This window comes from Notolepis coatsorum, assembly GCF_963971535.1.
Source record: "Notolepis coatsorum genome assembly, chromosome: 20".
NCBI classification, from domain to species: Eukaryota; Metazoa; Chordata; class Actinopteri; order Aulopiformes; family Paralepididae; genus Notolepis; species Notolepis coatsorum.
The window spans coordinates 18,971,859-18,987,539 of record NC_140184.1 but is presented as its reverse complement, the minus strand read 5'-3'; the positions used below and the strand labels follow the sequence as shown (position 1 = coordinate 18,987,539).

The following is a 15,681-nucleotide window of genomic DNA, read 5'->3' as shown; positions in this document are numbered from 1 at the left end:
TGTTTATTTTGCAGCAATTCTTTGTCGTTGCCGCCATCTTTAGTGTTACATCCGCTCACACTCCAGTTCTCAGGCTGCAGCTGGTTTGAAAGTGAACCGGCTTCTCTGCTGGCTGTGGCTCCAGAGGAGTTGAACAGTTCTGGCTCTGCTAGTTTCTTTTCTATCTTTTGGCGCTTTTTTGGTGGACAAACCACCGCACATGTGCACCGTGACTCGTGACTGGAGTCTAGCTCTGCTGTATTTTAAATTAGAAAGCAAACAAAATAAATGGACAAGAGAAAAATAAATCTCAATTTGGTCAGTATTGTCATTTGGACAAGCAAAGCCATTACTTTAAGTTGCAGGCAAGAAAGACAAGTCTGTCCACTGTCTCTGGTTTTAAAACTGCCCTGTTGCAGGTCAGAACAAAATAAATAAAAAATTCGATATATATATTTTTTGATATCGATTATTAAAATATATCGCGATAATTATCGTTATCGTTATATCGCCCAGCCCTAGTCTGACGTCATTTTAGTTTCCCCGTGCGGTCCACCCTTATAGGGATTTATCATTGGGAAAATGTATTATCGGCTATTGTAATAATTCTGCCTCATGAACATTGGCAAGCTTTCCATTTTTTGCACAAAATTTGTTCCCTTCTATCACTAACATTATTGTTTAAGCATTGAATTGTTGATTGATTGAACATTTTATTAACAGATTGCAGAATGGGTACAATACAGTACAGCTAAATACACACAATTGTTAAGGGGATGCAGACCAGAGAAAGACTTTCGTCTTGTTTACATCAGGGTCCCCCATTTTCAAATCATCATAACATTTATGACATACACGACATACAGATATACAGTACTGTTACATCCAGACATTTATGACATACAAGATATACAAATATGCAGTACTGTTTATTTACAGACAGACAGTTTCTAAAAGTGATATACATTTGAGGGGGAGGAAACTGTACATTGGGGGGGGGGGGGGAGGGTTTGGACATTTACCGGGCCAGTTTCGAATAGCGGCCTCCCGTAGGTGCTTTTTTAGAGCGGTTTTGAAGATGGGTAGGGATTCGCATTATTTTACGGCTGCGGGTAGGGCGTTCCACATTGTTGTTTCATAATTGCGAAACGTGTTTAGTGACTAAATTTTAGTGTCCAACCCAGATTCGGCTCAAACAAGGGACTAAACTTTAGTGCCTTGTTTGAGCCGAATCTGGGTTGGACATGATTTGTGGAACTCCCTATGGTGTTGTGGTCGTGGTATTCACTGACCTTTGGGAAGTATTTCGACATGTACATGGGTACCTTAGTGGTGTAGTGTATCTTGTAGACCAGGCCCATTGCAAGTTGCTGTACTCTGTCGTCTAGTCTAAGCCGTCCTAGGTTGTCAAAGTGGGCAGGGGTGAGGTGGGTTTTAGGAGTAAGGTCAAGCAGTAGTCTGGCCAGTTTGTTTTGTCTTGTTTTTAGGGCCTTTGAGGTGCTTTGGTACCATGAGGTGCAAGCATAGTCGTAGTACCCTTGAATGAGTGCTCCTCCTCCTCTTCAGGGTATTCTTGTTTACCAGAGAGGAGATCCGGTACAAGAATCTTGTTCGTTGGTTGACTTTTTTGATTACATTGATTGCCATTTTGTCGCAGGAAAGATTTGCCTCTAGGATGGAACCCAGGTAGGTAGGTAATTTCATCTTTTCCTTGTGACAATATTGTCACCCACTGTAACAGAGAAGCCGTTGGCCTTGCTGAGTTTGTTATTTGATCCAAAGAGAGTGGACTCTGTTTTACCCAGGTGTAATGATAGTTTGTTATCAGCGAGCCAGGTGCAGATTCTGCCGAATTCAGAGCTGAGGGCTTTTTTAACCTGTAACTTGTCAGAGACCAGCAGGGCTGAGTCGTCCGCGAACAGGAACAAGTTGCAGTCACAAGCTGATGTCATTTGCATAAATTAGGAACAGTAGCGGTCCTAGCATTTTGGTTGAAATAAAGGTAGTTAGTTTAGTTATAAGGTTTTTAATTTGTTGTCAAAAAATAACTTGTAGAAAGCCTGTCGTTCAGTGCTGTCGCCGTCAGCAGCACCAGAGTGAAGTGTAGTTCCTCAGTGAACAAAAACATAAACTTTGTTATTTTGCTACCTTTAAGATTAATTGCAAATTTTTTCATGTTGAGCTATAGATTGTGGATGAATACACACAGAAAGGTACACCATGCCAATGTTCATGCTTTATTTGTTTTTAAACGAGACGATTTAGAAATGGGTCCATTGGAAATACATCGCGATTTCAAGAGGGGTGGACCGCACGGGAAACAGCAATGGCGTAACCACTATGTTTATTTGGGACTATCTTCCAGAGTTGTTGCCACTTCACAGATGCAGGCGACGTACGCCAGGAAAGCCTTCCCCTGCTTCGACGAGCCTGCCATGAAAGCCATCTTCCACGTTGTCCTCATCCATGCCCGGGGCTACGTGGCTCTGTCCAACAGCAAGGACAGTGGTCAGTCACAGTGTCTTACACAAAGTGCCATGCCTCTGAGCCACCACTAGGGGGGGCAGAGTGGCTAACAGTGAGTGAATGACTGAACGTGTGAGTGAGTCAGGGGCGTAGCTGTAGATTCTGGGCCCCATGATAGAATATATTTGTAGGCCCCCAGTGAATGCGAGCGTGCGTAAGCGCGCGAGCAAAAAGAAATTTGGCCATTTATTTATTGATGAAAACGCATAATATGGTTTTTACCTATACATTCGGATCAGCAGTCACACACACACACACACACACACACTTCAGAAACAAACATAGTATCAATGAGAGCATAAATAAATACACCTGAGTGATGTCTAGTAAAACAATTTTTTTTTATTTTTTTTGGGGGGCCCCCCCAGTGCTGGGCCCTTGGAATCATCCTAAACTACGCCCCTGAGTGAGTGACAGTGATGACATCGCTGGTCTGTACATCAGACCGGCAAATCCGGGTATTTGGGCTTTTTTTTACGGCCGCACCTACTTTTGTGGAAAACAAAGACACCATTCTTATTTGGCCTGGGCCCCGTTCCTCGTACGTGGTTCAACTAAGCCGATCAAATCCAAATGTCCTATTAGCCAGCTTAAATTAACCTGATGATTGATGTCAGGCTATCTCGGTTTCTCAAAGCCTGATTCGGTCTCAAACAATCTCGTTAATTCGAACCAGACTTGAGTACTTTGAATAATTGCGTGTGCCCGTCTTATCTGAAAAGGGGGAGGTGACGATCCCCGAAAACCATGATAACGGGGAGATATCGCAGACAAGTTAAATGCATATGCATATCTATAGGCAAATTTTAAGTCCCTCATTACCCCAATCAATCAGATTATATTTCTTTAAATGTGCCTGCTGGCAGTAGGCTTAATGGAATGAATAATCAAATGAGATCCTGCTAGCGAAAATAATTACTTCAACTCTTTCAGAATAACTAGATAAAAACAAGCCCAAAGAGTATCAAATTGATACGAATTAATAGATACTTATGAGGATATATGTACTGTATGCACGTAGGTATCATGTACTATATAAATACATGGTTCCCAAAGTTTTCAGGCCGCGACCCCCGAAATAACGGTGTCAGAGAGTCGCGACCCCCACTATTATAGGAGGTGGTTGAAACATGCAAATGTTCACACGCACACATATGCATTGGAGGCTTTTAACACGCACAATAACTACACAAAATAACACAATAATCAAACAACCATAAAATGAATACATATAGCGCATTTAGAAGGCTAATGTTCAACTCACCTAATGAGATGGATGAGCACTATGCTTGAAGCACAACAAGTCCAGTCTGGGTTTAATTTTGGAGACAGTGACTCGGAGATCATCCTCCACATTCAGACGTGATCTGTACTTATTTTTTATATAAGTCAGTGCAGAGAATGTTTTTTCAAATAGTTAGGTAGATCCAAATGACGGATAGCTGTGCGTATTCCCCCTCAATTGATATCCAGTCGGCATCGGAGGTGGGGAGCGAGCTGGGACGCATTCTCCATCAGAAACAAGTGCGCCTCATCCCGCAGCTTAAACAGGTGTGGTGCAGTATGTAGGAAATCCATAGGCTGAATATGATTTATTATCAGCATTTTAGGTCTATTATTTTACATTTCAAAAGCATTTATTTTACCAGTTTAATGTATTTTAATTGTTTTTAATTATAGGCCTACTATTTCACACATTCTATGAAATCAATACATTCTGGAAATCATCTTGCGAAAACATTATTCAGAATGGTATAATGGGATCAAAGAGCACCTACGGGAGGCTGCAATTCGAAACTGGCCCCCGTAAATGTCCAAACCCCCCCTACCACCCACCCACCCCCTCCCAATGTACAGTTTCCTCCCTCTCGTATGTATATATTTTCTGTTAGGTTCTCTGTTTAACAGTACTGTATATTTGCATATCTTGTATGTCACAAATGTAAAGGAACTGTATATCTGTATGTCATAAATGTCATTATGAATTGAAAATGGGGGACCCTGATGTAAACATGACGAAAGTCTTTCTCTGGGTCTGCATCCCCTTAACAATTGTGTGTATTGAGCCGTACTGTATTCATGGCCGTAGCCAGCTATGAGGTCACCGAGGTCTGGACTATAATTTTTAATATTTTATTTATATTATAAAAAACTATTTAAAAAAATATATATATAGAAATATCACAATATAAATGTACACTCGGGAGTTGAAAATGTCCGGTAATGTCTGATGCTTGGCAAAGGTACTCCCCCTGCATCGCTACAGCACTACTTGGTCGCTTCTGCGCAGGCAGGGGACATGTAGGTGGCTTTGCTTTGAACTAACGTTACTTGTTCAAAGCATGCGCTTGTGACAGAACAGCAGTGACTGACAAACCTGCGCCGTGGGCTGTTTGGTCAACGACTGGCCCACTAGCCTGGGACAGCGGCCCATTTGGTACTGACTGACACTGGGCTGGCCCAATAATCACATCTCTTACTAAGCCCCCCCCCACTAGGCTGGGAACAGCGGCCCATTATGCTGGCCCGCCGCCAAATCACATATCTTAATAAGCCCCCCCCCTCCTCTCTCACCTGTTTCTCGTGTGAGAAGAACAGATGCGGCTTAGAGCGGAAAAAAATTGACAAACAGAAGAAGCGTAAAGGGGGTGCGTAGAAATTGCGGGCGAAAAAAATCTAAAATCTAGAGGTGGATGCTGCAAAATATAATAAAATCACAGACATGTTTGCTGCAGCTTCAACGTCGTCACCCACAATAATAGTGCAGGCTGTGCAGCAACAGCCTCAGGTAGCCAGCCAGGCAGAGACACAGGCAGCAGGGCCGAGGAGGGACAGTAAGCAGCAGGAGGAAGTTTGTGTGTGCCATCACTGCCATGGTGATGTCGATAATAATATGAATGATAACGTTATTTGGTCAGCATCGCGTTGGCTAAGCTAAGCCCACGTTATATATCATACTGGTCATCGCGTCTCGCTCTTGCCATTATGAGATAACTCTTATCTCCTAGCACCTACTGTGCTCATGAACAAACAATTTGCACTCATGCACGTGACCAGGCCACGCCCTAGCGTCCTCCTATAAGACGCCGGACATGGTCACACTCTACCTTCCTCTTTTTTTGTTTCCAACATGGACGCTGCAGTGCACTCCATGACCTAGTTGTTATGAAATGCAGAGAGAAATTACACAATGTTGGGTTTTCGCCGGAGATTCACCAGCCCCTGGAATCTTCTCGGCACATCCTAACAGCGCATCGGGCCTGGGGTTTCCTCGTCTCATGACAGCGGATCGAGGGACGTCGCGCAGCGGCTAGCTGTCGGGCTAGGTCGCGCACAGGTAGGGCCTGCGCTGCCAGGCATTAATGCTAGCATTTGTGATACTGCTCGTTGTCCCGATGAGACAGCCGAGTTGTGTATTGGCGCGAGGGGCAGGATATCTGGGTAAACATGGTCGTCATGACTCTGTTTTGGGTGTTTTCCCAGCTATCCTAGTGCATGCGGCTAATGCTAATGCTACAATGCTGGGTCTCCATTCTTTGTTCCTCGCCGAAGGCTGTCTTTACTAAAAGGTCTTCCCTCCTCTTAACCATTCATGCTGACAGTCAATCGGTGTCTAATGTTGGGGGTTTAGCGGGGGCTTGTTTACCATTTTCATTGGTGGATGGGCTGAGGCCTAGGGCTGGTGTGCTTTTTGTGAATCTATGAATTGTGTGCGGGACTGGTGTTTTTCTCTGGTCTACATCCCCATAACATTTGTGTGTATGGGCTAGCCCATTCTGCAGTGTGTTAGTGGAGTTTTCGTTCATTTATTCATTTACCCCTTCATGTGTGCACACCACAGTGGAGGTTGCTACATTCCTACTAGTGAGGCAGTGCTTCACTAGTAGTAGTCTTTTGTCTGCAGCCACCACTGGTGCTCCGTGCTTGTGAAGCAGGTGGCATCAGTCCTTTGCCTCTGACATGGTGGAGCGGTGTCCCGCCCGGCCGACGCCATGAGGCAAGTCGGCCCGGCAGGTGGCTGGTGGGCTGTTAAAGCCTATACCGTCGCGGTATAGAATTAGCAGCGACTAGCAACATTGTTCGAATTGCTGTTTTTTCTGTCAAAAATGTTGTCGGGTAGTGGGGCCTTAGGGCCAGTCGACGTCAAAACATTGCGCAAGGTTTTGAGGTTATTAGCTTTCGACCTAGCCACAAGCTATAACCGCAGGGAAGGCTAGGATGCTGTCAACGCTTGTTTACAGACATCTTTGGTTGGATCAGTCTCCCCTTGAGGAGGAGAGAAGGGTTTTCCCTCCTCAGGGCTCCCCTCTCCGCAGAGGGACTTTTGTCTTTCCGCAGGAGCGCAGGCGGTATTTTACCTAGGCCCCACACCGCCTCACACCGCGCAGCCAGAGGTGAGGGCGCGGCAATGTTTCCCCCGCCTGAGGTACCCTGGACACAAAGACAACAGGTGATCGCAAGGCCGACAGCCTTGGCGGCCGAGGGATTGGCTACATTAGATCAGCACGCCCTAAAAAAACGTTGCCGTCTAGCTGTGTCTAGCTCGCTCTCCGGTCACTCCCCCCCCCAACACCAGCGGGATACGGGTTCTGATTTGTTCCCTTTGGGAATCAGCAATTCATGCCGGGGAGGTGTTCAGTGGGGGAGCTTTTGTCACCCAGTGTAATGTCAGCTTCCCCCGTATCAAACCGGCCATTTCTGTCGGGGTCCCCCCTTGGGTGCGATTGCCTCGTTGGTAGTGTCAGGGTGCGATATCCCAGCTCCACGAGACGCCCTGCTCGTGCGGTTGGCGAGTCCAGGGTTGGCAACGCACAGCGGGTGGGACCGGGCCGCCTATCTACGGTTCCTGGCGGATCAGCGGCAAGTGGCGGCGGGTGCGCTTGGGATTATCATCACATATGGCTACAGCAGTGCCATATGTCGAGGTGGATGGAGAGAACTCTGAGGCAGGGACTTGTGTTTGCACAACCCCACCCGTTTTCAGGTTTGGTACAGACCCTATTGTCAGGGTCAACAGCAGTGACAGCTCTGGCCGACGAGATCCAATCTCTGTGGGCGAAGCAAGCCATCGTCATGGTCCCAAAGGAAGACGCGATGCGTGGCGTTTCCTCCCGGTATTCTCTGGTGCCCGGGAAATCGGGGGGGGGGGGGGTGTCAGACCCATACTGGACCTGTCCCATGGAAGGTTCAGAATGTTGACCGTCTCCCACCTGTTAGACGCTGTCAGGTGGGGGCCTGGTTCTCCTCCATAGACCTGTAGGATGCGTATTCGCATCCCGATCTTCCATCCTAAGGCTTACCTACGCTTCCTTTGCAGGGCTTAGCGTACGGGTACCAGAGGCTGCCGTTCGGCTACTCTCTGGCTCCCCGCATCTTCACCAAGTGCGTGAAGACCGCGCTGGGGCCTCTGTGTTGTCGGGGGTTACGAATTCTGCCCTGGACGACGTTCTGGTCCTTGGCCAGTCAGGGTAGATCGCCAGGTCCCATACCAGGCAGGTGGTGTCTCACCAGCCTGGGGTTTGCTGTAGACTGGAAGTAGAGTTCTCCTCTTCTCAGTCAACGGGTGGAGTACTTGGGCTTTTTCTAAGCTCAAGGTCTATATGGGCATCCCTCTCGGAGCGGCGGCGAGTGGTTGGGTTCTCGGCGCGCTCGGGAGGTTCCGTCCTAGGACGGTTACGGCGCTGTCCGTGATGCGCCTGCTGCTGGGGTCCCTCTTGGCCTCCTCTTCATGAGGAGGATGCAGAGGTGTTTTTTTTCCCAGTATGAAAATGGACCCGGTGTGAGACATATGGAAGCGGCTGAAGGTTCCCATGTCAGTACTGGGGGACCTCGTCTTCTGGGGAGGGTCTGGTGCCCTCACCTACGGGGTCCCATTGGGCAGCAGGCTGTCACACGTCACGGTCTTCACCGACGCCTCCCTCATGGGATGGGGGGACGACGTGTCGGACCAACGCAGTAGGGGGCAGCTGCCATGCTGCCCGGTCTGCGCTACATTCAATGTGTTGGGATTGAAGGCAGTCCTTCTGGTCCTCAAATGGCTCGATCACCTTGTGGTGGGCAAGCGTGTTTTGGTCAGGACGGACAACACGACGTCAGCGTCGTATATTGTCAGACAGGGAGGAGTGCGCTCCCCCCGTCTGCACCGGGCGGCGGTCGGGCTCTGGCAATGGGCGTTCTCCATCTGCTCTGCCTGAGGGCTCTCCACATCCCCGGCAGGGTGAATGTGGGTGCAGGTGTGATGATGTCGCGGGGCGGTCCTCACCCTGACGAGTGGGGACTACGTCCGGACATAGTCGGGCAGGTCTGGGGCCGATTCCGTGGCCGTCCGGGATTCTGTACGCTTTCCCCCCTTACACCTGATAGCTCAGCTGTTGGGGCGGGTACGTCGGGAGTGCGGGACTTGGTCCTGGTCGTGCCGGGCCGGGGCTCGGCTGTGTTTTCCCCGGCCCTGATTCAGCTCTTGGTGGCCCCGCCGTGGCCTGTTCCGTGGTCACTGCGGGCCCTCTCTCAGGCACGCGGAACTCTGTTCTGCCTTCCTGTTCTGGGGCAGCCTCTAGGCTTGGCTGCTGACAGTGTGAATCTGGTGGGGACGTGTCTTGACTATTCTGTGGTTAGCGCTATCTGGTACGCACGCGCTTCGTCCTCTACCGCGGCTTACGCTGGGGAGTGGCGTATGGTCGAGTGTGGGGGCGGAACGTTGTTCAGCCACCCTCTCGTGGGACTTTCCTGCTTGGCGTTCTGCGTCTGTGGAACGTTCTCTGTCTCCGAGTGGGACCTCCAACTGGTCCTCGGCCGGCTGTCGGAGGCCCCGTTTGAGCCTCTTGAGCAGACGCCATTGAATCTGCTGTCTTGAAGACCGCGTTCTTTTTGGCCATCACCTCCGCTAAACACGTGGGTGAGCTGTGTGCTCTCTCGGTGCGGCCTGAGTGCCTGTCTATTTGGCCGATAGCGGTGCGACTCTGAGGCCTAATCCAGTCTTCGTGCCAAAGAATATCCGGAGCTCTTTCGCTCCAGGGATATTGTGGTTCAGGCGTTCATCCGCCTCCTCACGCTAGTGAGTTGGAGGCGGGCTTTCACCTGTCATGTCCTGTCCGTGCACTGGGGGTTTACCTCAGGACTCGGGCTCTCAGGGCTTCCCTTCAACTGTTTGTTTGTTACGGTGGCCCTTGCGCGGGTGAGGCGCTGTCCAAGCAGCACCTGTCACATTGGTTGTGCAGGGGCGTTGCCTTTTGCTGCATGTTGGCTGGACAGGTCCCCCCTCGGGCTGCTGCCCTGTTAGGGGGGGCCTCAGTGGAGGACATCTGTGCTGCGGCCTCCTGGTCCTCCCAGGGTCCCTTCGTTAAGTTTTCCCTCGTGGACATGACTGGGGGTTCTGTCTCCCAGGCGGTTCTGAGGTCTGGGACCTCTCCTGCGTCCCGCCTTTGGTGGGCTAGCAGGGGTGTGTAGGTGTGTACCACGGGGGTGCTGTGTCACACGTGGTCCCGCCTGTACTGTGCGTTTTTAGGGGTCTTGGTTCCCCCTTTTTTCCCACTTTGTTGGAGTTGACTGCCTTCCCCCCTTCGTTAGGACGGGCGGGTGGACGGGACTCCCCTCCTCCCTGGTAGTGGGGCTTACGGGCCCTCAGGGGGTACACTTGTCGGGTCACGCGTCCGCTCTGTCCCATATCTCATAATGGCAAGAGCGAGACGCGATGACCAGTATGATATATAACGAAAGGTTATCCTATAACCTAGTTATATGAATACTGGCAGAGCGTCTCGCTCTTAGCGCCCTGAGGTCCCTTGGTTGGGTTTTCAATGTTGGAAACTTTTTTTCCCGAGGAAGGTAGAGTCTGACCATGTCCGGCATCTTATAGGAGGACACTGGGGCGTGGCCTGGTCACGTGCATGAGTGCAAATTGTTTGTTCATGAGCACAGTAGGTGCTAGGAGATAAGAGTTATCTCATAATGGCAAGAGCGAGACACTCTGCCAGTATTCATATAACTAGGTTATAGGATAACCTTTCGTTACTGTGAGTGACTTAGGTCCAGCACTACTAACGAGACTCTGCCCCCTAGTGGCCGGCGGTAATTTTTGTTTGGGTCAAACTCCCCAAACAAACAAGCACACCATTGATTTAATTGCCATATAAATCACACATACAAAGATCTAACTATTACTCCTCTCTGATCATGAATATAAAACAAAAAGGTGATCTATTAACTGTGTAAACCTTATGCAATATTCATCATTGATATTTGGATACTTAATCTGTATGAACTGAGTAGTTAGTATCAAATTAAATAAGATGGAACAGCTCCATGCATTAATTGAATAAACAACTATTTGCTCATTACCAATATGATATTGTTTAAATTGTACAGCTTTTTGCACATCTTTGTCAGGGAATTTCAACAATTCTGGACCTGAATGTACCAGTTAATTGTAATCATCTCTCTCTCCTTATGTCTAGTCAAGCCAGGTTGTGGAGGAGAGAGACAGGGATGAACAGGCTATAGACTACTTTGCCCATCCTGAGCCTGCTATGATCATAGCAGGTGTTTTACATCACCACCCAAAACAAGATTCAGCCAAGAGCGAGTGAGTACACTGGTCCACTTGCACTGGTCCACTTGTCCATGGCACTTACGACCCAGCTTTGTAGTGGTTTGGAGGAATAGTACAGTAGGTACGCATATTTAAGAGGACCGCAAGGATGGTGTACTGGTGGGTGGTGTCCGACCGATTATGGTGGGCCGGTCTGGGCCAAAAAAATAAATGGACCTCCCTAATTTCTAAACCCTGGCTACGGCCCTGACTGTATTGTACCCCATTCTGCAATCTGTTAATAAAGTTTTCAATCAATCAATCAATCAATCTCTGAGGAAGGGAGCTGCCATTTTGTTCCGAGGGAGTGGCCAGCTTATCCAGCTAACTTAACTAAACCTGCACTGGAGCAGGTTAACATTTTTCTATCTGTTGCCATAGTGATTTAGCCAAACCTGCTTTGTGGAACCGAAAAGCCTGACTTATGTCAAGTTATACTGAAGATTATCTGGCTAACTCAGTTAGCCACGTACGGGGAACGGGGCCTTGTAGAGTGCAGAGCGCTGTTTGTAAAGTTTGTTTTGTTAGTGCATCGTGTTAAGCCAAGCAGTTACTTTCCAACACTGGCCACCATTGTGAAAAGTTAAGTTTGATCCTTTTCAGGCATGACTATTTCCCTACCTGGATATTTAATATTACGCTTATGAACATCCAAGTGACTTAAAACTAAGGTAATGACAATTTTTTTGCCATAACTTAAATCCATGTGTTTTGTCCTATAGTTGTAGTTTATGAACAAACACCATCTAATTCCCATATTTTGCGTGACTAAAATAAAGGCGTGGTGATCACAATTCAGTGTGTTTGACGTATTTCCGTTCTGATGTATGATGAGCTAAAATCACTGGAAACAAACAGAAAGCTTTTGTGACACATTATATTCAATGGACCTGTCTCAAACCCTGCCCTCTTTTCTTGATCCTCCAATCACAACTGTCGCTTACCTCGGACAAACCAACGAGGTAAGCGACAGTTGTGATTGGAGGATCAAGAAAAGGGGCAGGGTTTGAGACAGGTCCATTGCCTGTGTGGTGATTACTATTAAGTGAAATGAAGCTCATGATTTTCAAATGTTGAGTGTGAATGTGAGGATCATGGTTTATAACAGCTCCATAAGTCAAGAATACAGTAATCAATGACCTGAAGGTACAATACAATTTCTGACAATAGATAATAAGTAGCTTATGTTAGATACGTGTTTACAACTGGATACAGTTAATGGTTAATGGCTCTCTCTCTCTCTCTCTCTCTCTCTCTCTCTCTCTCTCTCTCTCTCTCTCTCTCTCTCTCTCTCTCTCTCTCTCTCTCTCTCTCTCTCTCTCTCTCTCTCTCTCTCTCTCTCTCTCTCTCTCTCAGAAATCATTGACACCATCATTGATGATACAGCTGTTACCAGAACCACATTTGAGCCCACAAAGAGAATGTCAACATATCTTTTGGCATTCATTGTCTGCAACTTTACTCATATTGATACACCGGACTACAATGTGCTGGTAAAAGAAATAGTCATTATTTAGAAATATAAGAGATCACTCAGAAATATGTTTTAGTTTAAGTTTCAAATAAATCTTTTGTAGATTCGACTCTGGGCTCGACGAAAAGCCATAGATGACAACCAGGGAGACTATGCTCTCAGTATCACAGGACCCATACTGAAATTCTATGAACGCTACTACAATGCAACCTACCCACTCTCCAAATCAGGTAGGTTTAACTTTAGCATCAAGAGCACATGTGAAATATTAACCCCCAAATGCTTGGCTTAAGGAGTTTAAAATATACACAAGTTGTTTTCAAAAGAAAGAACACACACACACACCCTGTGTACATTTTTTCAGACCAGATAGCACTGCCTGACTTCAATGCTGGTGCAATGGAGAACTGGGGCCTGGTCACATACAGAGAGACGGCTCTCCTCTACGATCCTATCATCTCGTCCAATGGGAACAAAGAGAGGGTTACCACTGTTGTCTCACACGAGCTTGCTCATATGGTATGACCTCATTCTCTTTATCACGGACATGAGCAAAGTACAGCTAACAGCTTCAGTGTCTGGAACACAGTGTAAATCCTAATTAGTTGAAAATGCAACAATGTTTTCAATAGAGGTGTTAAATCATGGCTAAAAGAGGAACACCATCTCACACTTTATACCCCTGTATAGACAAACTCTTTTTTTTTTTTTTTTATTAATTTAATTTAATTTAATTTAATTTAATTTAATTTAATTTAATTTAATTTAATTTAATTTAATTTAATTTTTTATTTTATTTTATTGTATAACATTTTATTTTATTCAATTTTATTTTATTCAATTCTATTTCATTTTAGGGGGGGGTACCGAGGGGGGGGGGCCTGAGGCATTGATCAGCCTGGCGGGAAGAAGCTCAGTCTGTGTCGAGCTTTCACAGCCTTTGGGATCCTCAGCCTTCTCCCAGAGGGGAGCAGGGTGAAGAGGCTGTGACCGGGGTGGGATGGGTCGGCCATGATCTTTCTCGCCCTCTTCAGCGCCCTGGAGTCGTGCAGGGACCTGAGGGAGGGCAGGGGACAGCCGATCACCCTCTCCGCGGAGCGAATCACCCGCTGCAGCTTGGCAAGATCTTTTGCCGCTGCAGCAGGGAACCAGGAGATGATGGAGTGGGTGAGGATGGACTCAATGATGGCCGTGTAAAATTGGGCCATCATGGACCTCGGCAGTTTATATTTCTTCAACTGCCGGAGGAAGAACATCCTCCCCTGGGCCTTCTTGAGCAGGCCCGTGATGTTGAGCTCCCACTTCAAATCCCGGGAGATGGTCATGCCGAGGAATCGGCATGACTCCACGGAGGTCACCTGAGTGCCTCCCAGTATGATGGGAGGGGGCAGGGCTGCTTTCTTCCTGAAATCCACTACCATCTCCACTGTCTTTTGAGCATTGAGCTCCAGGTTGTTGCAGCTGCACCAGCTCTGCAGCCTCTCGATCTCCCTCCTGTAGGCCGACTCGTCCCCCCTGGAGATGAGACCCACCCACTTCTAGTTCCTATTAGTTCTCGGGTTCTGCAGCCATTAGTTCTCCAGCTGCTGGCAGCAGTCCATTCCCACGGTTGTGGAGCCTGATGGCCACTGACACGAAGGACAGGCCGAGACGGTTGGTGGAGTCTGTGGCTGAATGTGCTCCTCATCTTGGCATCTTGGGTTCTCCAGGATAACGGCCAGCTCCTTCTCATCCTCCTCTCTGCCACCACCTCTAGTTTGACCAGCTCAACTCCCACCATGGAGCTAGCCTTCCTCACCAGCTTGTTCAGTTTGGTCAGACCTCTAGGCAAAAGAGCCCCACTTGAGGGAATGTTAGAACAGGAATAATTACACGAGAGTGTCTAGCAGGTCTTCTGACTCAGTTTAACACTGCGACGAGGGACGACAGGATCCGTCAGGTGATATAGGGGCTGCTGATGAGGGAATCCCTCACAGCCGCGCTGATTGATGCTCGTCTGGCAACGTGGGAATGCTGCCGCAGGAAGCTGCCCATAAATGGGCACGGCAGGATGGGGGCAGAGGAAGGCTCGGGCCAGTGGCGGTTGGAATGCCCCACGGGCCCTGAGGCGAGATTGACAGCTCGGGCCCCCCCCCCCCACACACACACACACCACCCGGCACCCGGGACATCCCTCCCTCCTCCCACGTGTGCGCAACACGCACGTTAATAAGAACGCTTCAATAAGGATGTACACACTGAAAATCGTTTAATGGTCCACTCCAAAACTGTACAAATATATAGCCCATAGGTCTATGACTCTATGATATATCTATTCTAGGCCTATGTGTTTGCCAGAAAGGTCCATTGAAACAGAATAGACATTCATATATAGTAATTAGGCCTGCAAGATGCATGTCATGTCAGCATGTATTGTGTTCAATTACACTTGCTTGACTTGCTCACAATAGAAACACACAGTAATACAGTAGATGCTTTGTTTTATCAAGCGTGCACACACGACGCACACACGGTGTTATAACGTAATAACGCTCTGATTAACAAACGCATTCATCAATAGTAATATATATAGCGCGCACGCACAAACACGGTGTTATAACCAAATAACGCTCTGATTAACAAACGCATTCATCAATAGTAATATATAGCGCGCACGCCCACACACACGACGCGCACACACACACGGTGTTATAACCAAATAACGCTCTGATTAACAAACGCATTCATCAATAGTAATATATAGCGCGCACGCACACACACACGACGCGCACACACACGCGGTGTTATAACCAAATAACGCTCTGATTAACAAACGCATTCATCAATAGTAATATATAGCGCGCACGCACACACACACGATGCGCACACACACACGGTGTTATAACCAAATAACGCTCTGATTAACAAATAACGCTCTGATTAACAAATAGTAAGGTTTCTTTAGACTAGAATAAGTTAAATGAACTTACCGTCTCGGAAAAGTTGCAGCAGGTCAGTGTGTCTCTGGAAAGTTTAACGCTGGTCTGTAACGCTGTGACTGAGCTATAATCTCTCTTGCGTGGAGCAATGGCCGCTTCTCAGAAAGCAAAAAAGCAAATGGCTGTTCCCCATTGGT

General features: G+C 47.7%; 1 protein-coding gene across 2 annotated transcripts in view; it reads left to right on the top strand.

Annotated features, from left to right (window-relative positions):
- LOC311247255 (aminopeptidase Ey-like) overlaps window positions 1-15,681 on the top strand; it is a 64,643-nt gene that overhangs the window by 23,792 nt on the left and 25,170 nt on the right. For both annotated transcript variants that reach the window (XM_084337606.1, XM_084337607.1), the window contains 4 exons: window positions 2,345-2,487; window positions 12,449-12,585; window positions 12,670-12,796; window positions 12,931-13,085. In XM_084337606.1, the coding sequence (XP_084193732.1) occupies window positions 2,345-2,487; window positions 12,449-12,585; window positions 12,670-12,796; window positions 12,931-13,085 (562 nt within the window). The remainder of the gene's footprint in view (window positions 1-2,344; window positions 2,488-12,448; window positions 12,586-12,669; window positions 12,797-12,930; window positions 13,086-15,681) is intronic.